Source organism: Haematobia irritans, chromosome 2 (assembly GCF_050003625.1).
Source record: "Haematobia irritans isolate KBUSLIRL chromosome 2, ASM5000362v1, whole genome shotgun sequence".
NCBI classification, from domain to species: domain Eukaryota; kingdom Metazoa; phylum Arthropoda; class Insecta; order Diptera; family Muscidae; genus Haematobia; species Haematobia irritans.
Genome location: NC_134398.1, coordinates 120855062 through 120882425, shown reverse-complemented (window position 1 = coordinate 120882425; position 27364 = coordinate 120855062). Strand labels below are relative to the sequence as shown.

Below are 27364 nucleotides of genomic sequence, written 5' to 3'. Positions count from 1 at the left end.
GCTGCAAACACCGCTCAGAATCATCAACACGTTGTTGTTTTTGGTCAAATGTGAGCTCGCGCGGCACCCATTTTGCACAGAGCTTCCGCATATCCAAATTTTGATGAATGATATGACCAACACGTTCCTTTGATATGTTTAAGGCCTCTGCTGTCTCGATCAACTTCATTTTACGGTCATTCAAAATCATTTTGTGGATTTTTTTGATGTTTTCGTCGGTAACCACCTCTTTCGGGCATCCACTGCGTTCACCGTCCTTCGTGCTCATTTCACCACGCTTGCATTTTGCATACCAATCAATTATTGTTGATATCCTTGGGACAGAGTCCGGAAACTTATTATCAAGCCAAGTTTTTGCTTCCACCGTATTTTTTCCCTTCAGAAAACAGTATTTTATCAAAACACGAAATTCCTTTTTTTCCATTTTTTTTCACAATAACAAAAGTTGCTTCACAAAAGATGCTCTATCTGACAAACTAATTGACTTACAGACGTAAAATTTTGACACGAATCATTTGAAGGTGGGTACTATATAAAAATAATATGCATTTAATACTAGCGACGCCATCTATGTGTCAGACCGGGGACTTATCAGCCAACCTGTTATAACAATTAAAGCTACATGACCTACAGGACAGGACCATTTTCGCCATAATCGCCATAATTTCGATTCTAATACAAACCCAGAAAACAAATTTGGAAGTTCTTTCTAAGCCATTACTTTTAATGAACATTCAAAAAATCCCTTTTAGAGATTAACTTATTACCTAAAAGCACACTGTTTTACATAGTTTTCTCAATAAATTAACATTTTCTGAATAAAGAAAAATAAAATAATGGAAAGTAAAAAAGTATATATTGGAAAAGTATACCGATCCATTTATCGGCAGACGTGGAATATTAATCAAAACTTCTTTACGCAGAGAATTAGGTCGAACAAAATTAAGAAAATTTTTATGTTTTTCCTTTTTTAATTAATTATTCAAATAGCATCACATCTGAAAAACTAATGCGAACTCAATGCAGCGGATGCTAAAAGTGATGACTTCCACCCAATTGCAAACCCATGTAAAATTGATAGCTTCTGGGCCAATTTTGCATCACTTCTGCATTCAAAAAGAACATTTCCATTAGTTGTTAACTAAGGCTTTTTTTTGCTCGGAAGTGGGTAACATTAGGGCAACATTTTTTTGGCAGAAACTAAATCGTCTTTAGACTTTTCAGTCTATTCACGCAGATCACACTGAAAACAGATTGACCTAATATTATAGATTATGTACACAGAAAAAAAGATTGTCGTGAGGTCAAAGATTTCATGTCTTTAAAATACGAATGCAAATTTTACTTAGCAAAGAAGACGCATTTCTCTAATATAAAGTTTTTTTCCTTGTCCAAAAGCCGATAAACTTTTCAATAAAGTCGTGTATTGTCCTTATAATTAAGTGATTTCACTTAAAAATGGGTATCATAACATGAAGGAAAAAATGTTTGGGCTAAGGTCAACTTGACTTTAATAATTCAGAAAAATTCTTTAAATCTAATGAAATTGTCTTTAAATTTGTTGTCTTTTTGCATCTTGACTACAAAGCAAAAAATCGGTCAAAAATAGGACATGGTTTTCAACACTTTATTTTAAAGACGTCTTTTACTTGAAACATACCATAATTTCTACTGGAAGTCGAGTCTTAATTTGAAAAATAAAGTTGTCGTTAAATCGTTTTTAAAGGACTTTGATAGCATATGAAGAAAAAAAGCTGAGTACACAAAACCCAAACTTAAAAGAGAATTGTGTCTTAAAAGTATCCTTACTTATATTCTCCGCTTCTTTGGCTCGGAATCAATACCAAAATTTTTAAAATAAAGACAAAATCTTTGGAACCGGGCATGCTTTTTTTCAGTGTAAGCTTAAATTTAGAATACAATATTAATGAAAAATTTCTTAAAAATAAATCAGTTTAAGTTAAAAAAATTTTATTTGCTTTATACAATGCTTCTTTCAATTTAGGACACTAATTTTTGAAATATCCATATTGGATCTTTGGCTAAAACTTCAAATGTAGGCTAAAATTAAATTCATCAAATATACGCTAAAACTTATTTTAAGGATTTTTCATCTATGATTTAGGATTTTTCATCTATGATTTAAAGACCTTTTAAAATTAAAAAAAAAAACAACATTATTTACTTTGAAATATATGTGACAATTTGGATTTTTTAGTTTACATTTATTTGTGCATGAATAGGTTAATATATTGCCAGAAGAGAAGAATGAAAATCGATAAATCAGATATGTGTACTAATTTTAATTTTATAGAGCCCACACTGAAAAAAATATTTACGTGATATTAAAGATTACGCAACCTCAATTTTAGGATGTGCAATTTACACACTTTTAGGACAAATTTCTTTAAAATAATGAAATTTTAATTAAAAGAAGGTTTATAATATTTTCTTCAAAATTTTTTTTCATTAAATTTAGGACACACATTTGAAAATTTGCGTCCCTTCGTTAAAGTGGCATGTCTTTAAACTAAGGCAAATTTTCCTTGAAGTAAAGAAAGACATTTTTTATTTAAAGAAATCGTCTTTAAATGAACTAAAATATTGAATCTTTAGATTTAAGATGAAAACGCTTCAAATATAGGCTAAGATTTATTTTGAGGATTTATCATCTTTGGTTTAAAGTTTTTTGGAATTAAGAAAATATTGTTTACTTCGAAGTATTCGTTGGATTTTTACATTTTTTTGTACGTGAATAGCTTTATTAATATACCGGAAAAATAGAATGAAAATTCGATAAATGATCCTATCCTAATTTTAATTTTATAGATCCTAGATTTAAAGCCAGATAGGTCGCAAACAAATTTCCTTATTTTAAAGAACCCGCATCTTTGGCTCGGAATCAATACCAAAATCCTTAAAGGAAGGTCAAAATCTTTGGATCCAAGTAAACTTTTTTTTGAGTGCAGGTAAAAAGGTAGATGTTCAGATTCAATCACGAAATTAATTGATTCAATTAATTTTTAATTGAAACTTCTTCAATTACAAAAATGATAATATCAATAATAGAGTTAATGAGAAATAAAAAATATAGATACCTGATTTAAAAGATAATTGGTTTATTCGGCACTTTCAATTAATTTTTTAATTGGTATAATTAAAAATTTAATTGATTTTGGTCATAACAACTCCATTGTTTTTTAATTTGGACAATCAATTGCTCATTTTATTATTATGTATTTATTTATAATTATTTTTCATTTATATGAAATATTTTTTATTTTTAGCAATTCTCCAATACATTTATGGTTGGATTTTTCTTTAGATTTCAGCCAGTATTAAATAAACCAATAAATAATTATTTCCGAACAAAATTCTCAAATATATTTTTATTGGGAATATTCTTTTTATTTAATGAAAATTTTAATTACCGTAATTAATATTTTGATTAAATTAATATTTTGGTTACATGCACAGTGGTGGTGAAAAAATGGTTCAACTTGGGAGAAAATAATTCTCGTATGTAATTTTCATAAGAAATTAGCATGTAAGACCCAAATTGAATCATCTCACCCAGCCAGATCTTACTAGAGACTACGGAAATGTGGATTGGCCGACACTGAAACATATGTATAGTCAGGCTTGTAAGATGGGTATCTGGTATATTTTTCAATTGCTTAATAATACCAATTCCTTAATCTTCTTGTCCAATTAGCTCGTATTAAAATTGTAATAATATGTAACGTAATTGATTTGGACGAAAAACCAGTCTGCGTTGATATCAGGCTAACATAAAAATAACATGAATATAGTTTCATGAGACAAGGAGTAAATTGGATATATTTCTGTGGTTAATGTTAATTGGTATAATTAACACTTTTGTTTTCCTATAAAGATATTACATTAAAACTTCTGTTTTCGCCCGTCAATACTCTGTGAATACTTTTTTTAATCGCAAACCATGTTATCTTCAAAAAAAAAAAAAAATAATAATAATAACAAATTGCGCCGTAAATTTTAAGACCCTAAGGATATTGTGATTGTTATTATTTTACTAGAGTTTCGAGGAAAATCCAAATCCAACAATTATTTGGAAAACATATCGGTTAACAAAATTGGCAAATCCATGCAGATGACATGTGTTTGCAGAACATATTTTTATCTTGTTTCTTTTTTTTTGAAGGTCCAAATAATCTAAAGGAATAACAACATGAAGAATTAAAACCCAAAAAGGACAAAGAAAACCAGTGACAAAGGCAACAAAAATAAATGTACGAAAAAATTCAAAACAAATATTAACAATTCCTTTTAAGCCAAAAGCCAAGGGCTAATTAAAAAACCCACAAAATGTACAAAAGAAAGGTTTTTATGTAAAAACAACAATAATTAATAGAAATAGAAAAATACAGAGAAAATAATCATTACAAAAAAAACAACATCCTGAAAATACCTGTGAATTACACTAAATAAAAATAATTAAATAAAACCAATATTGCTGTTAAAATTAATGAGATTCGTTTGGCTGTAAAAAAATCAAAACAACTGTCAGCTGCTATGTTCCATTCCAATTGACTTCTAGCGAATTCTCATATGAAACGAAACAATTTTGAGCATAAATTCATATATCAAATTTGCGCTGTGTTTAATTGTATAGAACCTAAATGTACCTGTCCGGCATGTTTTCTTAGTTAGAAATTCCAAAACAGTAGTGAACAAAATAATTTGAACAATTAAAAATCTACTCAAAAGATTTACAAAACGCCAGCTGTAAATAACAAAATTACAACAGATCGCCAAACTCAAGTCATTTGCATGGATGAATGAAATGGAAATTGGAAATTATTAATAGCTGGGAATAGGAGCAACAGACCAGGCATCGCAAATGAGAAATCAGTCAAACTAAAATCCATTGAATTCAAATTGTGGCCGTTAACTAAGCCATGTTATTGTAATAGGCAATAGAAGCTCAAAAGCCAGCCCCCTCCTCCATATTCTAAAAATTGCAACGAAGCATATCGTAAATGCATCATAGTCATTGTCAGCATCATCAACATCAACATCATCATCAGCGGCAGCAGCAGCAGCAGCAGCAGCAGCAATAATATCATCATCACCCTCAACCAATAACAATTTAGTGAAATATGAGAAAAAATATTTTTACATTCCTTTTTTGAATAACAACGGCAACAAAGGCCACCCCAATAAAAGAGAAAAACATTTTCCTGTGAAAGATCATATTTTAAAAAAGTGATTTGTTTGCGCCTCCGCCGTTCATTCACATTTGAAAGTGAATGTTGACACTAAAGTCATTGTGGAAAGTGTTTTTTGTATAAAATCTGTGATCCGGTTTCAAATCTTTTCTTTTGAGACCACTCTCACCGCCAGTCCTAGTTAAAGGTGACAACATCTAAGCACACAACAACCGTTTACTACTCTGTGTACCTTTGAAGACGCTTAACAGTGTGGGCTTTAATTCCAAGCCTATTCTGTTTATCTCCTACATTCCTGCCCAAGAGTTTCCCTCCAATCCGCAAAAATTGCTCCCATCAACGTCAATCACATCAGCGACAATATCCCCTTCAAAATGCGTGTCAAAGTTGGCAAACGAATATGGCTGCGCAAGAGACGTTCGAAACGTGCGGATAGTTTTCCGAAACCAAGGTAATAAACTTTAAATATTTTATTTTATTTTATTTATAAAGGGAAAAAAAGAAAAAGAGTGTAAAGTGAAGTGAATTAAAAGCAAAAATTGCCAACAAGTAAATATTGCCGAATGTTCTGTCATACCGAATAGATGACACCTCTCAAACTTGGACACTCTGCAAACCGGACCCCTCCCCAAAGATGGACAGTTGTCCGAGGATGTGTGCTATATTAACACATTAAAATTAACCTCTCATAACTGGACTCTCCCAAATGTGAACAAAATTTAGGCGACCGTGGGTGTCCACTTTTCAGAGGTTTCACTGTATTATGAAGCCACCGTCGTGATCGGTATACACAGAACAAATATCACTACATTTTTTTGCAATTATTTTTAATAGGTGTTGTGAATATATATCAAATAAAATGATTTCAATTGTTTTGTTTTGTTATTGCTGGTTTCTACTCCAATCATTATTATTTTGATTTCAGCTTAAAACCATGCGTTGACTAAACTGCAAGAGTAGCTTAACCAACAGATTGATTGATTGTTCATTTTTTATTAACACAAAACTTGATTGGATTACATAATTTTTTATTTGGCGTTGCAATATAATACTAGATTTTGTGATTCGAAAAAAATCATTTACTTTCGTGATTGAAGTCAAAACATAATTTTCCGTGTATATAAAAACTTTCCTGAAGTGACCATTTCGAAACGTCGTCTTATAAGTAGAGGTAACCGATTTCTACAAAATCAATCCCAAAAAGAAAACCCTTAAGATGTAATTCTGCTCATACACAAACACATTTATGTTTTGTTATCAAATAAAGAAAAATAAGTCTGTAAAAAAATGTTTTCACGTTTTTAGTTAAAATATTAATTATCCCTATTAACCATCTATCACTCATGAACTCCGATTTGTATGATTTTTTGTATTGGAGATGATAACAAAAAAATAAAATACACGTATTTTTTAATTTTCATTTATTTTTATTATTTGAAGAGAAACTCCCACAAATTGGGTGTGTTGCCAAACATTATTTGCCACCAAAAACAAAAAAAAACGTAAAAATTGTTCAAAAAGAACATTCTACAATAAAGCTCAAACACTTACCTCTCCAATTTATCAAGATTACACACAAAACACAAGCACAACAATTTTTTATTATTTTTTGAAGCAAACCGGCACTTTTTCGTAAATACCAATAGTCAATAAAGAAATGTCAATTTCTAGCAAGTAGTGCCACCTAGTTGTTCTATTTTTGCAAGCTTATTAGCTCAGTATGTAAACCACGGTATACAGTGCGTGATTGAGCTAAAGAAGTTGTTTCTATTAATTTTGAGGCATTCGAACGGTATGTTGCCTACAGTCTACACTATGATACAGAGGGTTAATATTTGAATCAATCACGAAATTATTTGATCCAATTAATTTTTAATTGAAATATCTTCAATCACAGAAATGATAGTATCTATCACCAAAATCAATTAAAAACAAGTATATACGGCCGTAAGTTCGGCCAGGCCGAAGCTTATGTACCCTCCACCATGGATTGCGTAGAAACTTCTACTGAAGCCGATGGCAAGGTATCTTAAAACTTCCTAACACCGTAATATATACCACATAGTCCATACGTGGTATATTAAACTAAAAAAGACCTATTAAATACGTATATAATTAAGTTTAAAGTTTCTATGGGAATAAAATTTTGACAAAATTTTCTATAGAAATAAAATTTGGAAAAAATTTTCTATAGAAATAAAATTTTGACAAAATTTTCTATAGAAATAAAATTTTGACAAAATTTTCTATAGAAATAAAATTTTGTCAAAATTTTCTATAGAAATCAAATTTTGACCAAATTTTCTATAGAAACAAAATTTTGACAAAATTTTCTATAAAAACAAAATTTTGACAAAATTTTCTATAGAAATAACATTTTGACAATGTTTTCTATAAAAATAAAATTTTGGTAGATTATTTTTGGCTCGAGTGGCAACCATGATTATGAACCGATATGGACCAATTTTTGTGTGATTGGGGATCGGCTATATATAACTATAGACCGATATGGACCAATTTTGGCATGGTTATTAGCGGCCTTATACTAAGATTTCAACCGGATCGGATGAATTTTGCTCCTCCAAGAGGCTCCGGAGATCATATCTGGGGGACGGTTTATATGGGGGCTATATATAATTATGGACCGATATGGACCAATTCTTGCGTGTTTGTTAGATACCACATTCTAACGCCATGTTCCAAATTTCAACTGGATCGGATGAATTTTGCTCCTCTAAGAGGCTCCGGAGGTCAAATCTGGGGATGGGCTTATATGGGGGCTATATATAATTATGGGTCGATGTGGACCAATTTTTGCATGGTCATTAGAGAACATATACCAACATCATGTACCAAATTTCAGCCGGATAGGATGAAATTTGCTTCTCTTAGAGGCTCCGCAAGCCAAATCAGGGGATCGGTTTATATGGAGGCTATATATAATTATGGAGCGATGTGGACCAATTTTTGCATGGTTGTTAGAGACCATATACTAACACCATGTACCAAATTTCAGCCGGATCAGATGAAATTTGCTTCTCTTAGAGAAATCTCAAGCCAAATTTGGGGGTCCGTTTATATGGGGGCTATACGTAAAAGTGGACCGATATGACCATTTGCAATACCATCCGACCTATATCAATAACAACTACTTGTGCCAAGTTTCAAGTCGATAGCTTGTTTCGTTCGGAAGTTAGCGTGATTTCAATAGACGGACGGACGGACGGACATGCTCAGATCGACTCAGAATTTCACCACGACCCAGAATATATATACTTTATGGGGTCTTAGAGCAATATTTCGATGTGTTACAAACGGAATGACAAAGTTAATATACCCCCATCCTATGGTGGAGGGTATACTAATGGATACAACTGAGATTGTGATTGATTTGTTTGTTTCGATTAAAAATTTAGTTAAATCAATTAAATTTTTAATTGAATATATTTAAAAATTCAATTAAAAATTTAATTGGAAAATTGTTCGAGATATTTTTTTTTGTGTATATATGGTCGAAAGTTCGAAATTTTTGATGTATTACATACAAAGTTCTACTAAAGACGGTCATCCACAATCGAATTACCTGGTTTGTGGTAAAAATTGCAGATGGCACCGTATGTTAAAACTCCTTAACATTGCCTTCTAAATTGTAAGTTACTGTACGGTTACACTGGGCAAATATTTGACAGAAATCAAAACAGAATTTGTCACCACAGTCGAACCAGCAAACATTTTGCATATATTACATTACGATAAGAACATCTTCCGAGAACGGTATCCAAATATTTTGGAAGTGCTCCTGAAAAAAGTTTGACACTCATTTTGGGAAAATATTTGCCTAGTGTGACCGTACCCTTTGCTCATATAGAGTATATGTTATACCCATATAAAACATTTTAGCTCTTAACCAGTTTATATAGAGGAGTCTAAAAATAATTACGAACCGATATGAACTAGTTTTCGCGTGATAATTAGATGGCTAACCAACCAGATCGGATGAAATGTATTCCTCCATTAGGCTCAAGAAGTCAAATTCTGGTGAGTTGGTTTATATGGGGGCTATATGTTTTGATTATGAACCGATGTGGACAATGTTTGCTTTATAGTTAAAACGCATGTACTTCAAATTCTTTTTGGTATTTTTGCCTCATACTTCCAAAAAGATAATAGCGCAGTTTTTTGCAAGGCCATTTGGTCGCAATTCAAGAATCAAGTTTTCCGTGCAAACTCATAAATCTTTTTAACTACTTGAGGTAGGGTCTCAAAGTTACATATTTACTACATGCTGGTAGTAACAGAAAAATTAAAGTTTGTAATATTATGTTTAGTTCGGTAGTGAGAGTGTTAATACCGTGACTGCTGCTGAGGGGATTTACTTTTTACGAAAAGTCTTAAAATTAATATTTGACTCTTTGCGAATATAATTAAAACAATAAAAAAATCATAAACCAATTTTTTTCACAAAAGGCTAGCGTCACTAAATATTACCTGATAACACAGGGGAACAGTGGTTCTGTTGATTAAGAACTGCTCGATTTTTCGAGATATACGTTAGGTTCAAAACTAAGGCACTTCCGCTACATATAGTGGAATAACTTGAAAACGGTTCAACATATTAAATTAAAAAAATTCAGAAAATCCCTAAAAATATTCTCTTTAAGCCGTCTTTATATTGTTTTTCAATTTTCCAAGTAGTTTTAGAGATATCGTTCATGTTTTGAAAAAAATTTTAATTTTTAACAAATTTTTTCTTTTGTTCTTGAAAAATTCCTAAAAAATAAAAACAATATTCAGTTCTTCATCAACAAAACCATAAAAAACTAACTTATAACATACAAACACTTGCACATTAGAAAATGTTATTTTTGTATGGAAATCACGATTTATATCAACTCAGTAAATCGTGAACAAAATCAAAAGTTGTGCACCGATTGTAATGAAATAAAGCTCATTTTATTCGAAATATATTTAACTAGCTGTTTCTAGATCAAATCTGTCCCATTTTTATTTTTAGGCATTTTTAAAGAACAAAAAAATTTTTTGTTAAAAATTTTAATTTTTTTTCCAAAAATTGAACGATATTTCCAAAACTACTTGAAAATTTGAAAAACAATGTAAGTACGGCTTAAAGAGAACGTTGTTTTCCAGTTTCAAATTATCTCGAAAAATCGAGGTGATAGAAAAAAAACCAAGTTCAGATTTGGATTCAGCGATCTCAAATTACTAAAAATTTGCTATAAATTTCAAATCAACACAAAAAAAGTTCAATTTTGTTCGCCTGTGTAATTGAAGATTCCAAAATGAAGACGAATGAAGGGTTTATTATTCTTCAGGTGTTTTCTTTCTTTATACACCATCACGAACATTGATAGACGTATTGTTTGTTGTTTAAGTTTAATAATTTTCAAAAACGAACAATTTCTCACTAATTTAAAATAACAAATATTTTACATATTTTATTTGTTATTTAATTATATTATTTTACTAAATTTTTTTTACAATCTCTCCGTATATCATAACAACACGATTCCAACTGAAAAAAAAACCCACGCGCAAACATATCGATTACATCAATGACAGGTGTCGATTACAGGTAGATAAAAGAAATATAGGAAAATTTCCTATATTCTAACAAGCGTGTTTCCTTAAGTTTTGAAAAGATTGAGTACGAGTGAACTAAAATATTTTTCTATGCCAAGTGTTATTCGTATGTATGATGAGTTTTCTGTAATAAAGGAAGTCAGAATTATCATTTTATAAAGAAATGTACTAAATTTGAGGAAACTTGATTTTAGTTTTAGTTAGCTTTGTTATCAGTGAATAAAATTTTATTTTTCAGTAGTATATTCTTATACCCAGTGAAGAAAACAGTATTAGTAAAAGTCCATGCCTTATTCTAGCTAATGAACTATTCCTAACTGCTTTCAGCTTAGGATTTTTTACTGAAACAAGTAAATTTTATTATTTCACACAAAAATTTACCTTAATGGAAATAAAATGGCTAAACTAAATTGATGAAAGTTAGGTTAGGTTTGGTTAAAGTGGCAGCCCGATTAAATTTCAGGCTCACTTAGACTATTCAGTCCATTGCGATACCACATTTAACTAAAAGTACCTATTACATATGGGCACTTCTAGTCTTAACCACTGAACCTTATCTATTATTTACTATTGTTGAACCAGATTGCTCCACAAACATTAAATTGATGAATTTTTTTTCCTTTTGTTTCGAAGGCACTTTTTTCTGTGTGTGTACGTAATCGATAAAAAAAAAAACTTTTTTTCCAGCAAAAAACTCAAAAAACCGAATGGCCAGGAAAAACAGGTACATGATTTTCCCAACCATGCAATGGTCTCAAATTCTATTATTTGAATAACAGAACATCGGGCATTTGAGAACCATTTAAATGCTTATTGCCATTTAAATGCTTATTAATGGATAGAAAAAGGACAAAAAATGGTTTTCGCGACAATTACATGCTCTAGATAAGCGTTAAATGGATGCGGTAAACATATCCATCCAAACATGTTTTTATACCCACACGGATGAAAAAGACTGTTTTTCATATGTTTGGCTATAAACATTATATGTTTGGAACACAATATTTTTGAGTGCAAGCATATAATGTTCATAAACTAGCATAACATGTTTGGGACATTTATGTTAATATGTTAGAACATATTATGTTTGGGACATAAAATGTTTTTAAATATAATATGCTTGGATGCAAACATATATTAATTTAGAAATAGCCTATAAACATATATGTGTTTAGTAGCTTGGAGCGCTATTTAACAGGGAGCGATATTGAATTAAGTTGGTGGTTGTTGCTTGTTATTACAAAATTAACATTTTATTTTTCCTTGGGCAATTGATCAGCTACTTCTTTGATCCTTACAAACTGTGTGGTCCGCTGTTCGAATCCCCGTCCGGCAAAAGGTAAAATTAAAATAAAAAAAATCATACAATTGAATAATTTCTTCTACAATGTTTGTATTACAGAAAAAGGTGCTAAGAACTAAAAAATCTCGTGGAAGTGAGAAAGATGTGGGGGAATATACAATTGGGCAGAAACAAAATTTTGAGCATTCAGGTCGAAAACCTATGTTGTTAGCATCTATATTACCTGTTTATTTTCATAATTCATTATGATTGTAAATATATAAATAAATAAATAAAATTTTGAGCACAATATTGTTTGGGAGAATTTTTTTAAGCATATAATATTTTTGGGTGCAAAATGCTTCCAAACATATTATATGTTCACATAATAACATATTGTTTTTTGGAAGACAACATTATTGAATTTGGATGCAAAAATACAAAATGTTTGGAAATTGACTACCCAAACATATATTGTTTAGACCAATATGCTTTCAAACATATTATATATTGGAAGAGATCAAACATATAAATGTTTGGGCAATAGCCAAAAATGTATATGCTTGAAGCAAAATATGTTTGGGAGTATATGTTACAGAAGCGATTTTTTGTGAGCGTGCACCACCATAGAATTGTGACGGGGGTATAATAAGTTTGCCATTCCGTTTGTAGCACATCGAAATATCGATTTCCGACTATATAAAGTATATATATATATTCTTGATCAGGGAGAAATTCTAAGACGATATAACGATGTCCGTCTGTCCGTCTGTCTCTGTCTGTCTGTTGTAATCACGCTACAGTCTTCAATAATGAAGAAATCGTGCTGAAATTTTGCACAAGCTCGTCTTTTGTCTGCAGGCAGGTCAAGTTCGAAGATGGGCTATATCGGTCCAGGTTTTGATATAGTCCCCATATAAACCGGCCTCCCGATTTGGGGTCTTGGGCTTATAGAAATCGTAGTTTTTATCCAATTTGCCTGAAATTTGAAATCTAGAGGTATTTTATGACCATAAAGAGGTGTGCCAAAAATGGTGAGTATCGGTCCATATTTTGGTATAGCCCCCATATAGACCTATTTCCCGGTTTTACTTCTTGGGCTTCTAGAATCCGAAGTTTTATCCTATTTGCCTGAAATTGGAAATCTAGAGGTATTGTAGGACCACAAATACGTGTGCCAAAAATTGTGAATATCGGTCCATATTTTGGTATAGCCCCCATATAGACCGATCTCCCGATTTTACTTCTTGGGTTATAGAAACCGCAGTTTTTGTTCAATTCACCTGAAATTGGAAATCTAGAGGTATTCTAGGACCATAAATACGTGTGCCAAAAATTGTGAGTATAGGTCCATGTTTTGTTATGGTCTCCATATAAAACGTCCTCCCAATTTGGGGTCTTGGGCTTATAGAAACCGTAGTTTTTATCCAATTTGTCTGAAATTGGAAATCTAGAGGTATTTTAGGGCCATAAAGAGGTGTGCCAAAAATGGTGAGTATCGGTCCATATTTTGGTATAGCCCCCATATAGACCTATTTCCCGATTTTACTTCTTGGTCTTCTAGAATCCGAAGTTTTATCCTATTTGCCTGAAATTTGAAATCTAGATGTATTTTCGGGTCATGAAGAGGTGTGCCGAAAACGGTGAGTATCGGTCCATATTTTAGTACAGCCCCCATAAGAACGATCTCCCGATTTAACTCCTTGGGTTTCTAGAAGGCGTAGTTTTTATCTAATTTGCCTGAAATTGTAAATATTCTGGCTGACAAAAACGTGTATCGGATTAAGTTTTTATCGGTCCATTTGGTCATGCTTCCATATAGACCAACTTCACTTCTTGAGGGTGTAGAAGGCGCACTGATCATGGAAATTGCTTGAAACTCAATGTAAAATTTCAAGATTTTATTTCTACAGATTTAAGATTTAAAATCAAGACGTTATTTTATAATTTTCTTGCACACTTACAAGAGATGTTAATGATTCCTCTAAAACTCAAACAAAAATGGTTCTTATAAATCCAGAATCTGATATAGTCCTCATAGGTGAAATCTTTAAATTTATCTTCGGGAAGTGTCCTCAAGTCCTCAAGCCCTCTTGAAATTTCAAAGAAAGGAAACCCTAATATTTGGTTCATGGTGGTGGGTATTTAAGATTCGACCCGGCCGAACTTAGTGCTGTATATACTTGTTTTACTCTGCGTTTATTTTTACATATACGCCCTCAAATACAAAATCGCCTCTGTAACATATACTCCCAAACATATTCTGCTTCAAGCATATACAGTATGTCAAGAGAGTCTTTTGACATTGCCAAAAATTTCAAATCTCAGAAATAATTGAAATATTAAATATTTTATTTTTTTTTTGCATCAATGCTGTGTACGCAAAACACATAATAAAATATTTTTTAAAATTTCATTATATTTAATTTTGGAACAAAACATAATTTTTATCCTATTGTTAAAACACTTTCTTGACATACGTACATATATTTTCCGAACTTATTAAAAAAAATGCTTGTAAGTGGATAAGCAATCATGGGCGTGTATTAAGTAACCTACATTTTTATTTGTTGTAATTAAATGTGCAATTTTACTTATCCATGCATGACTCGTTATATATATCCGTCGCCATCTTTATCTTAGCTCTCTCAGATGTTTCTACTCATATATATGTTTATACGAAATTTCCACAGTAATATATATGTGCGTTCACAGATATTATATTTAAGAAAATGTTATGTCCCAAACATAATATGTTCTAACATTTACCATATATGCACAGAAAAAAGTGAACTATTTTATAGAAAGAATGAACTAACTCAGGCGAAAATTGCACTAAATTGTACTCCACATTTTGAGATTTCCGCAAATCATTTTTAAAACCAATTCACGAAATTACACCCTTTCATGGAAGAAAAAATGAACTAAAAGCAAACAAAAAAATCGTGACCAGTTTTACCATACTGTAGCTCATTCTTACTATTTTTGGGAATCGTACGAAAATTTTCTTTTGATTTAGTCCATAGAGAACTTGAACGTTATATGTACCCACATTTAGTTCATAAAATGTTTTGGAGCCATACTTCATATACTTAATGAAATTTTCTTTGTGTGTATATATTTTTAAGGCCCAATTGGTTACTTTCATTTTTTTCCTTACAGCGTACTCTCTCAGTCTCTCCTTCGAAACACATACATATATGTTTATAGACAATTTCTAAATTAATATATGTTTGCATCCACACATATGTGTTTGCATCCAAACAAAATATGTTCTCGTTTATGAACAATATATGCTTGCAATTAAAAATAATGTGCAAAAAATTTGAGTTCCAAAAATGCAATTTTTCGCCGAAACATATGAAAACCATTATTTTTCGTCTGTGTACACATATAATGTTTTAATTAATTTAATTAACCAAATATATACATACAATAGTATATTCTGATATGTTCATATAGTAGATGGCGCAAGTTCGTTATACTGATTCGTGAGAATTGTACGCATACAGATAACAAAAGTGACCAGTGCTGCCGCTAGTGAAACATTGAGTGAAGTAGATTTTGAAAAAAAGTGGAGTAGATTGAATAAAATTGAAGTAGCATACATTTTTGAAAACAAAACAATAGCGTCGGTGAGCGTATTCCTTTGCTAAAGATATTAAAGAATTTATAATTAATAATATATTTATATTTTTCATGGAAATTATTGCACTACTTACTGATTCATCTTGCTCATCACATATCCACACTTTACTTACTCACAACAATTTGACAGTTCACGCATTGACACTTGTACAAAGCAAAAATAAAGGGTTGCCATTCCAGCGATGAAAAATAGGGTTTGCATATGGTCAATGATTAAAACCACTATGTTCATCGTAATTAAAGGACAGTGTTGCCAACTCCCCAAGGCCAAAAAGCACCAAAAAAAATTTTATAATTTCTAACATACCACCATCCACCACAAAATCGAAAATGCTCTACTAAAAAAACAAAAAAAAAAAAAAAAAACTTCCGAAGACGTATTAAGATGACGTATTAGATCGAGCTTTTCACAATTACTTTTCTTTAATAAATCATTTTAAGGAATACAAACTTTGTGAAAATTTGCTTTTGGTTATTCCCCATCAAGTTATAATAAAATTTGCAGCAAAAATGCATAATCCATATTTATTGATATAGTTTTCACTTCAGCGGCAAAAATCAAACTTAGTACTCACCATTATGAACCGCTATTCAAGTATACACCTTGATCAGTTTTAATGCTTTCGTCCGATTCATTTTGATCAGTGATGTTTTTCACCTTTCAAAATATTAATATATGGAAGGAGTCTATTGCTTATTTCAGTTGTGCGTGCTTTTGTGAATTTAATACAAACGTTTTTAATGACATCTTTACCAAATTCAAAAATTCGACACTCATCGCTCGACTTTCCTACAGAATACCCTAAATAACAATATTAATTAAAAAATAATCAATACCAAGAAAGCACCAAGTTGGTGCTTTTTTTGAAAAGGCACCAAAAAGGCAATTTGGTGCTTTTTAGAAATCAAAAAGCACTAAATTTGGTGCTAAAAGCACCAAATTGACAACACTGTTAAAGGAATAGGAAAAGCAATTAGGTAATATGGGGAAAAATTTAAAAATTTGAAGCAGAACAAAAAGTGAAGCAGATTTTTGGAAGAAGGAGTGACGAAGTAAATTTTGTGAAAATGAAGCAAAATACTTCGATTGAAGTAGTAGCGGCAGCACTGAAAGTGACATAAAAAATTGAGCTTAAAATAGATATTTTTTGTCCATGTAGTGACAAAGTTATTAAAAATTTCATACATTAGCCTTTACCTTAAACTGTGTAGGGTTTTAGAGTCCAATATTATAAATTCCATTTAGCAGAACACAAAGCAAGAATTGAATAGGGAAATCCCCTTTTTAAAGTCTATGGCATCTATCTTCTGTCCTTTGTGTTAGGATAGTGTCTTGCATGTATGCTGATACTTCTCGATTTAAGATGTGTGCCCATAGATAACTGGATTTTATCACTAACACCAAACTACATCAAAACAGTTTCTGTGTCATTTGAATAGAAACCCTTACATAAGTTTGTGTGTGTGTGTGTGTGTGCTATTGTAACAGTCGCCTTTTTCTTTATGCCATCCCATTAATTTTCATTTTAGAGAGAACACATATCCCAGCTTACGTGCCGCCATAGCTATGGAATTTATTGTCATACTCGTATGTCTGCGAAACATGCGAGATATATTTCAAAGAAATTTTGGTGGTTGCACGCCATGATTTTGCCAATGATATTTCGCACACTTTACCATCATTAATTCAATATGGTCTTTTAACTGGGTCAAAGGTTTCCCCATCACATTTCATCCGAAAGCATTCTTTAGCATTGACATGGCGAAATTCAGAGGTTAATGAGGCCACACGAAGATTCCTAGAGAAAAATGATGGCATACATGACAGACAGACGAACGATGAAGACATGATTAATAAGCATGAAAGGGTAGGTATCTCGTAATGACGTTCCATTAATATAAGCACTGGGCAGCAGAAAATCTTCCACTTTATCCATATAATTTGATGTATGTAATTCATATTGACCATTAAAATAAATAAATAAATAAATTGGTTTAGGGTCTTGCATGAAATTATTTTTACTCCTAAACAGAAATTCTGTAGTGGAAAATATATATCCAACAAAACCTCTATTATTGACACCTCTATTATTGATATACCGAACAAATTAAAAGTGTTTCAGAAAAATATGAAGTATATCACATTTTAAGACGATTTCTATTTTAATGGGCGTATTATTGAAAAATAGGCAAATTTTCCGGTGTCATATATATATTAACAATTTTCTTCCAGGATAAAACATTCGGTGCCAAGTCTCAAATTTTGTATGAGACATAAATTTTTTTTCCGTGCCCAAAAATGCAGTTGCTCGTATTGCTGCCGTGAAGAGTGATCAGTCGACTGCTGTTTATCTTCAGACTCATAGGCGTAAATTCACGATTCATCACCTGCCACGATGTCATAGACGTATTTCGAAGCACCGTGATCGTATTTTTGGTGCATTTCTTCCGACCAATCGACACGATCCTTTTTGAGCGATTGACAAATTTTGTGGGATCCATTATCAAATGTTCATGCAATATTGAATGTATGCTGGTCCCACTAATGCCTAAGGTTGTCTCAATCTCACGATAGGTCAAATGGTTTCTGGAACAACAAATGATATCGGATGATCTTCACGGAATTCGTCTTAGAGTGAACTACAACTTCACGTAGAGAAGGAATATGATCAAATTTTATTTTTGTAGGAAAAATGTTGTTTACTCGCCAAACATACACATGGTTGACGAAATCACATACATAGTTTTCGAGGAACTAACCGCCCAAAAGTAAATTTTTTCTCTTGAAACATGTTTGAGGTGATTATATTCCTCCTCTGGGAGTTCGGTTGAATTCACCATACCATCGATAAATACTGATCCTTTACAGAATTTCATCGTCAAAAATTGAATTAAGTTCATCGATGCACTGTTTTTGAGATAATCCACGTAGTTCTCAAAAATTTACCGCACGAAAATGTTTGCGATTTAATTCCATTTTTTGGCCGAGATGAATCTTTTAAGTTGCTGCAAACAACACAAATAGCGCTCGTATATCAAAACGTTCTGAGCACCCTACACCATCAACATAAATTTGTTGCATTTTACCTTTCGTCTCGACGGAGAATCGAACCGATTACCATACAGTTTGTAAGCCAACTCACTACCACTGGGCTACGTAGATGTTATAGTCCCCAATAGATAATTATCGTTATAAGTTACATTTATATAGCATAGTTTGCAGCGCCCACGAGCCGATGCAAACAAAACATTATTTAACAGAAACATACATTTGTTGGTCACGTGGAGCAGTGGTTAGCATGTCTGCCTTGCAAGCAAAGAGTTCAATCTCTGCTCCGACCGAACACCATTTTTTTTTAATTTTTGTATTTATATTTATATATTATTTAATTAAATTTTTACAATGAAACTTCGAAATGTGTGTTGTTAAAGATTTACAGTCAGAAAAGAACAGTGCTTGGTATAAACGAAATGGACTGAGCTTTTGGATAAAATATAATCTTTTTTAATTGCAAAAATAACAATTTTGTAACAAAAAAATGTTTTTGGTATAAAAGTTTGAAATTTTCAAAAAAATTCAAAAAACTCTAACAAAAGAAGAACGTGATGTCGGGTATAAACATACATAATTTTGCAATATACACATATATTTAATTATGCGTGAACTATTTTTTATTAACATTTAACTCCATTTTAAATGCATATAAAATTTATCGTATTTTGAAATACAAATAAACATGAATATTTATTAACGAATAGTTTTGTACTTAATTTCATTTTTACCTTTAAGACCGAAATTAAGTTGTCATTATCGCTCTAAAATGGCCATGTTTCTACTTTTATTTTCTTTAATAATTCATTTTAAAGAAAATAAACTTTTTCAATTGTTGCTTTGCATCGAGTTTTACCGCTAAAATGAAAATAATTTTAGCGGCAAGACTCGAACTTAATGCCCGCTTTTATTTTTGAAAGTGTACTTCAACTCATCTTGAACTACTTATTAATAAAGAGGAACTAAACTTATTTTTTCTCAAGATCTCTTTGTAATTTTTATATATTTTCCACTGTTTTTTTTAATTTCCTTTCTTGCTAAATATTTTGACTTAACTACTCCTTGTACGTTCCGATTTCTTTTGACGAATCAACAAAAAGATTGTTGACGAATCAACAAAAAGATGTCCACATGTCCACACATACTTAAATTGCTGTTCTCAAGGCAAAAACACATGCTGTTTTTTTTAAATGTCCATTCTCTTGGATCCGAATGTCTATTCTCTTTACTCCGAATACGCAATTTAATGTTCAAATTAAATAAAATTTAGACTTAAGCATAGCCAATTTTTGGCGAAGCCTTATTAACATGCCAAGCGCATAGCCAAAACAAATGAACACGTAAAACCGTTTTCCGAAACAACATACAAGCAGTTTCACAAAAATGTTCTCTTTTGATTCTCTCGCTGATTATATATGTTTACATTCACACATATTATTTTTATGAAACATTCATGCCCCAAAAATAATATATTCTAACATCCCAACAAAAAAAAGTTCTTCCCAAGGCACAACTTTAAAAGCACTTCCAGAAGATACACTCCCAATGATGTTCTTTGTTTTAACTACCCACACGGACGAAAAAGACTGTTTTTCATATGTTTGGGTATAAACATTATATGTTTGGAACTCAAATTTTTAAACACAATATTTTTGAGTGCAAACATATAATGTTCATAAACTAGCATAATATGTTTGGGACATATATGTTAATATGTTAGAACATATTATGTTTGGGACATAAAATGTTTGTAAATACAATATGCTTGGATTCAAAAATATATTAATTTAGAAATAGCCCATAAACATATATGTGTTTACAAAGAGAGACAAAGTGTATGCTGGAAGTAAAATAATGAAAGTAACCAATTGGCGCATTACAAATATATATACACAAAGAAAATTTCATTAAATATAGAAAAATACTACGTGTGAATATAAACAAGTATAAATTTACATGTTATCATTAGCGTAGCTAAACAATTTTCCTAGGGGGGGGGGCTATAGCCCCCCTAGCTAAAACTTTATAGACTGAACTTATAGGTTCAACTAATGTTTTATTTCATAAAATTGAATAAAAAAATAGACATCAAAATAACTCGACAATCAATTTATAATAAAGCAACTAAAAGTACCCTACGGGAAATTGGTGCAAATTGCCACAGACGGACCTATCACAGAACTGGTACCTGTGCTCAAGTTAGTTGCAATTTTCACATTTAGTGAAATAAAATTATCAGAATAACCTTTTGTTCGACATATTTCAAAAGTTTTTTTTTTTTTCATTTCGGGTTCGATTAGGAGCCCAAATTGAAAGAGATTTCTAAGAGTTTGTCCGAGACTGGTTCCTGAGGACCTGGTTATGGGTTGCTCCTGCTAAATTGTCCCAGGACGTGTCCTTTGGGATGAGTCCAAGACGCGTCCTAAAATGTAAGTTTACTCCGTCAATGACAAACCCATGTTAAAGTGGACGGTCCCTTCCATCAGAACTGGGACTGGCCCATACACACCAGGGACTAGTCCTGTACCAGTTCTGTGGTTGATCCATTTCCTGTAGGGTAGTTCCACACTTTTCCCAGCAAAAAATTGGGAGGTGTTCTAAAGGCGCAACTTTAAAAGCACTTCCAAAAATGTCTTCACAAAGAAGTTAACTATTTTAACTACACAGGAAGTTTTTTTACTTCATTTTTTTATATTTTAATGCGTAATTTTTTGTTTTCTTTTTTCAAATAGTTTAAAAAAAGAGAAAGAATAAATAAAATGGTACAAATTATTCAAATTTTGCCACAAAAATGGTAAATCCATTATAGAAAAATCGATATTTGAAAATATTCGAGGGAAAACGTTTCAAACAAGCGTTAGAATGCATTAAAAAACATAAAAAAGTATAAAAATTATTTATTTGGGAAAATATCACAAAATTTTTAATTCACATTCAAAACACTGAATTCGGATCACACCTTAAGAAGTGTTGCAAATTCATTGCAACGCCTGTTGAAACTGTGGATATTCGTTCTATGACAAGTTCATATTACATTCATCGTTTCTCCGCCAATTTTGTACCACTTCCAGACCCATAAAGAACATTTTCACTTCTTTTTTGGCGACGCTTTTTTGCAGCATTATTAAGATATTAATTTACGGAAGAATAGTTTTAATATCAATTACTATTTTTTATTTAACTAAATCATAAGTTCAACCACAGCTTTATTTCATAAATATCAGGCTTCTACCACAACCCAAGTAATTCGATTGTGCATGAAAGTCTTTAGTGGAACTTTGTGCGTTGTACGAATATATACTTGTTTAATTTTTATAAAAATGTAAAATCGTAAATTGGTTTTCAAATTCTGGGGGGCTAAAATTTTTCTGGGGGGTCTAAGCCCCCTCCCCAGAGGCCTTCCTACGCTTATGCATATTATGAGTAAACATATACATGTTGTGATATAAGACTTCGCCAAAAATTGAATATGCTTAAGTAAAATATTAAAATGAGTATTCGGAGAGAAAATTCATTCGGAACCAAGATAAAATATATTTGAAAAAAAAGCATGATTTTTGTTTATCATTTTCGCATTACGGGCACAATTTTTTTGTTTCGTCAAAACAAATCGGAACGTAGGACGAGTAAGTCAAAATATTCAAACAAAGGTAATTAAAGGGATCTTCATAAAAACTAACGAAAGGGCACTATACACTGAACAAAAAGCATGTCCGGTTCCAAAGATTGTGTCTCCACTTTAACAATTTTGGTATTGATTCCGAACCAAAGAAGCGGAGAATACAAGTAAGGATGCTTTTAAGACACAATTCTCTTTTAATGGGGTTTTGTGTAAAATGTCCGTTAAAAACAAGACTTCCAGTAGAAATTATGCTATGTTTCAAGTAAAAAATGCCTTTAAAATAAAGTATTGAAAAACATTACAAATTTTTTAATGATTTTTGCCTTGTAGTCAAGATGCAAAAATGCAACAAATTTAAAGACAGTTTCATTAATTTTAATGAATTTTTCTGAATTATTAAAGTCAAGTTGACCTTAGTCCAAAAATTTGTTCTTTCATGTTATCATATCCATTTTTAAGTCAAATCACCTAATTACAACGACAACACGACTTCATTGAAAGTATCGACCTTTGAACATGGAAAAAACTTTATATTAGGGAAATGCGTCTTCTAAGCTAAGCAAAAGTTGTATTCTTATTTTAAGGACATTAGCTCTTTGGCCTCACGACAATATTTTTTCATTGCACTCTTTTTAGAGTTGTGAAAGTAAAATGAAAACAGGGCGAAACAGTGAAAAATTAAACAGTAAGATCTATAAAAACAAAGATTAGTTCCTCTTTATTAATGAGTAGTCCAAGAGGAGTTGACTGATTTTTTCGAAAATAAAAGCGGGCATTGAGTTCGAGTATTGCCGCTAAAATTATTTTTCATTTGAGCGGCAAAACCAGAATAACAGTACAACTTTTTCCGGTAAATTGTATTATAACATGGTGGGGAAAGATCCAAAGCAACAATTGAATAAGTTTATTTTCTTTAAAAGAAATTATTAAAGAAAAGTAAAAGGGTAAACATGGCCATTTTAACGCGATAATGCCAATTTATACCGGCCTTAAGAATTAAATTAAGCACAAAATTATTCGTTAATAAAAACTCATATTTATTTGTATTTCTAAATTAATGGCGTTACATGCAAACAATTGTTCACACCAAAATAAATTTATGTGCTGTTGTAAAATTACTGTTTAGAATTTAAATATAATGTGCTTTTGAATGGTTATCGTTAACCTTAGGATTCGATGGAAAAATATTTTTATATACTCGAATTCACGTTCTTCTTTTGTAAGAGTTTTTGAATTTCTTCGAAAATTTTAAACTTGTATACAAAAACCTTTATTTGTTACACAATTTTTATTTTTGCAATAAAAAAATAATATTTGATTTGAACTCAGTCCATTTCGTTTATATCAAGCATTTTTCTTTTCTGACTTAAAGTCTTTTATAAAACACACTTTACAATTTCGTAGTAAAAATTTAATATAATAGTATGTAATGCTGAACACCTTTTCGGGAACTTCCGAACGAATCTGGAATATATGTGAAAAAATATATTTAAAAAAAAAATGGTGTTGGTCGAAGCAGGGATCGAACCCAGGACCCCTGGCACGCAAGGCGGACGACCAACCACTGCTCCACGCTGCCAACAAATGTATGTTTAACAATGTTATGTTGTTAAACAATGTTATGTTTGCATCGGCTCGTGGGCGCCGCAAGCTATGCTATATAAATATAACTTATAACGATAATTATCTCTTGATGACCATAACAGCTACGTAGCCCAGTGGTTAGTGTACTGGCTTACAAACTGTGTGGTCCGCTGTTCGAATCCCCGTCCGGCAAAAGGTAAAATCGAAAAAAATTATAAAATTTAATAATTTCTTCTACAATGTTTGTATTACAGAAAAAGGTGTTAAGAACTAAAAAAACTCTTGGAAGTGAAAAAAATGTGAGGCAATATACAATTAGGCAGAAAAAAATTTTGAGCACAATATTCTTTGGGAGAAAATTCTTCTCAGCATATAATATTTTTGGGTCCAAAATGCCTCCAAACATATTATATGTTCACATAATAACATATAGTTTTTTGGAAGACAACATTATTGAATTTGGATGAAAAAATACAAAATGTTTGGAACTTAGACTACCCCAACATATTATATTGTTTAGACCAATATGCTTTCAAACATATTATATATTGGAAGAAATCAAACATATAAATGTTTGGGCAATACCCAAAAATCTATATGCTTGAAGCAAAATATGTTACAGAAGCGTTTTTTTTTTAGGGTGCAGGAAGTTCTTTTAATTCAATTTTATATAACTTGGTTTTTGCATACTTTTAATGAATAATTTAAAATTTTTTGGTTCAAATAGGTTAAAAATAGAGTAAAAATTCATAAAATGGTACAAATCATTTAAATTTTGTCGAAAAAAATGCTTAATCCAATCTGAAAAAATTGTGAATTTTTGAAAATATTTGAGGTCAAACGTTTTCGTCAAGCGTTAGAATTCATTAAAAATTATAAAAATTATTTATTTGACAAAATATCACAGAATTTTTTAATTTACATCCAAAACATTGAATTCGGATCACACCTAAAGAAGTGATGCAAATTCAGTGCAACGGCTGTTGAAATGGAGGACTTCCGTCCTATGACAAGCCCATGTTAAATTCAACGCTTCTGCGACGCTTTTTTTCGCTGGGATATTAACATATGTGTCCCAAACATTTAATGCTAGTTTAGGAACATTACATTTTTGCACTTAAATATATTGTGTTTAAAAATTGTGCCCGAAACACATTTGATTTATATCGGAACATATTAAAAACATATTTTATAACCTCAAGAATGTCAAGTTTTACCACAGAGCTGTGAGTTGGCTGAAATCTCGTTTAATATTTTCTTTTCCTAAAAATGAAAAATTATTATTATTTATTATTTAAATTATACTAAACTTATAGTAACTATAAGATGAGTATGGGAAAATAGAGGGAAGCTTTAGCAATTGAGGCCATCAGCTAGAAATGAAAAATTAATAACTCGTTCTTCTTGAAAATAAATTAAATTAAAAAGAAATAGTCTTTAAGCTTAGACCGATGGTCGAGCCAAATGGAAAATGCCAGACAAGCCTTCAATGGCTTCGGTGGATATCGTATAAATGAAATAGAATTCCGATAAAAATGGATTGTAATTAACACTGGAAATTTAATAAATTTTGAACCAGTTCCTTTTTTTCATAAGGCAGAATTCTGTTATCGTCAGTTGCTTTTTAACACCGACCATTCGGAAAAGCTTTCACAGTGTACTCTATTATGATCCTACACGGTTTTAATATCTTTCTCGATAAATTAATTTTTTTATTTGGAAACTTCATGAGATTTTACCAACATTTCATGTTTAAGGTGTACAGGAATCTTAAATACCTCGGATACTTTCTACTTCATGATGACATTCCAACACATTGACCAATATAACCAAATATATTGTGGGCCTATAATATCCTAAGTCAAAACTAAAGTCAAGATGTAATATTAGGTTAGGTAATGATGCCACAGTGGTGAACTTCTACCCTGAGGACATGGGACCTCCTTTTTATAGACGAGTCCGAACTGCGTTTCACTTTACGGTTAAACGCCTTGGATAAGCTTTGAAGCACTCAGATATATCACCAGCATTACTGAGAGGGGATAATCCACCGTTGAAAAACTTTTTGGTGTTCGGTCAAAACTGGGATTGAACCCATGACCCTTTGTAAACAAAGCGGGATGCTCATTTCATTGCAATACAATCATTGCACTATGGTGGTGGTGTAATATTAAAATTCGACTAATAGACTTACAAAATTACAATATCAATCCGATATTAATTGAAAATGATTTGATCTAATTAAAATAAAAACACTTGTGATTGATGTTAGTTTGATTAAAACACTTAATTTAATTACCGGATAATTTGAATATTCTTTTAGTTATACTAATACTTTATTTTTAAGTAGATAACTTACAAATGTGATATCATTTTCGGAATGAAACGTCGCGCAAACAGCAAAGCGCCATTTTATCTAGAGAGAGAATTAGCTTTGCGGGATGCATCCTATAACTTTTAAAAACTTAAAATTTTTTTGATTTTTTACTTGCCAAATTGATTAAATTTTGAAATATTTTACATAGAGAGTTATTTTATTCAGTAGAATTGCGAATTGTATCTTTATTTTAGGAACTTTAATATAAGAAAATTTGATTGAAATAAGGTTTTATTTGAATCAGACTTTCTTTATTCGAAATCTATTGGGAATGATGAGCAGACACAACAAATTTTTTATTTCAATATAAATAAATACTATATTTTTAATGAAAATCACAGTCACAATCTATTGATACAATTAAATTTCTGCGTTTAATTTTTTTTATTTCGAATGAATTTGTTCGTAATGTTCTTTTTGTAGCATAATGTAGTTCCCATGGATTTCATTTCGTTGGATCACTGGCACACACCATCGAAATAAATCTATTAATTAAAGCGATTATTCGATTGTCTGTCACTATGGTCACACCTGAAATGTTCTTTGGCATGTTTTTGCAAAAAAAGGAAATTTTTATTTTCTTCTTTTTGATTTAATAACCAACCAAAAATAATCTAATACTTTATGAACTATCCACCTTATAAGGTGGAGTGTTCCCATTTGACGTCATCAATGACGTCTAAGAATTTTGAATATTTTTTTTAGAATGCAAAAGAAACTAACAATCAATTTATAATTATAATTGTCCAACCCAATTTTTTAATTTTAATTTTAACTTATATTATTTCATAAAATAGTTTATGAAATAATATAAGTTATTTTTTCAATATCTCCCCATGGTGCTTTGGACAGGGATCCGGAGCGGAGCGTGGAGCGGAGCGGAGCAAGCCCTTTTTTTGCCGGAGCGGGAGCGACATTTCTAAAATCCGGAGCGGAGCGGTTTTTCATTTGGAAAATAAAATATTACTTGAATGAAATGTGTAACTTT

The 27364-nt window shown here is 31.3% G+C and overlaps 1 protein-coding gene across 3 annotated transcripts in view; it reads left to right on the top strand.

Moving 5' to 3' along the window:
* The window catches only part of hoe1 (OCA2 melanosomal transmembrane protein hoepel1), a 337228-nt gene that overhangs the window by 175516 nt on the left and 134348 nt on the right, over positions 1-27364 (top strand). For 2 of the 3 annotated variants that reach the window (XM_075296010.1, XM_075296009.1), the window contains exon 2: positions 4184-5661. The exons of the other annotated variant lie outside the window; for it this stretch is intronic. In XM_075296010.1, the coding sequence (XP_075152125.1) occupies positions 5585-5661 (77 nt within the window). In that variant the 5' untranslated portion in view covers positions 4184-5584. The remainder of the gene's footprint in view (positions 1-4183; positions 5662-27364) is intronic. 3 annotated transcript variants of the gene reach the window in all.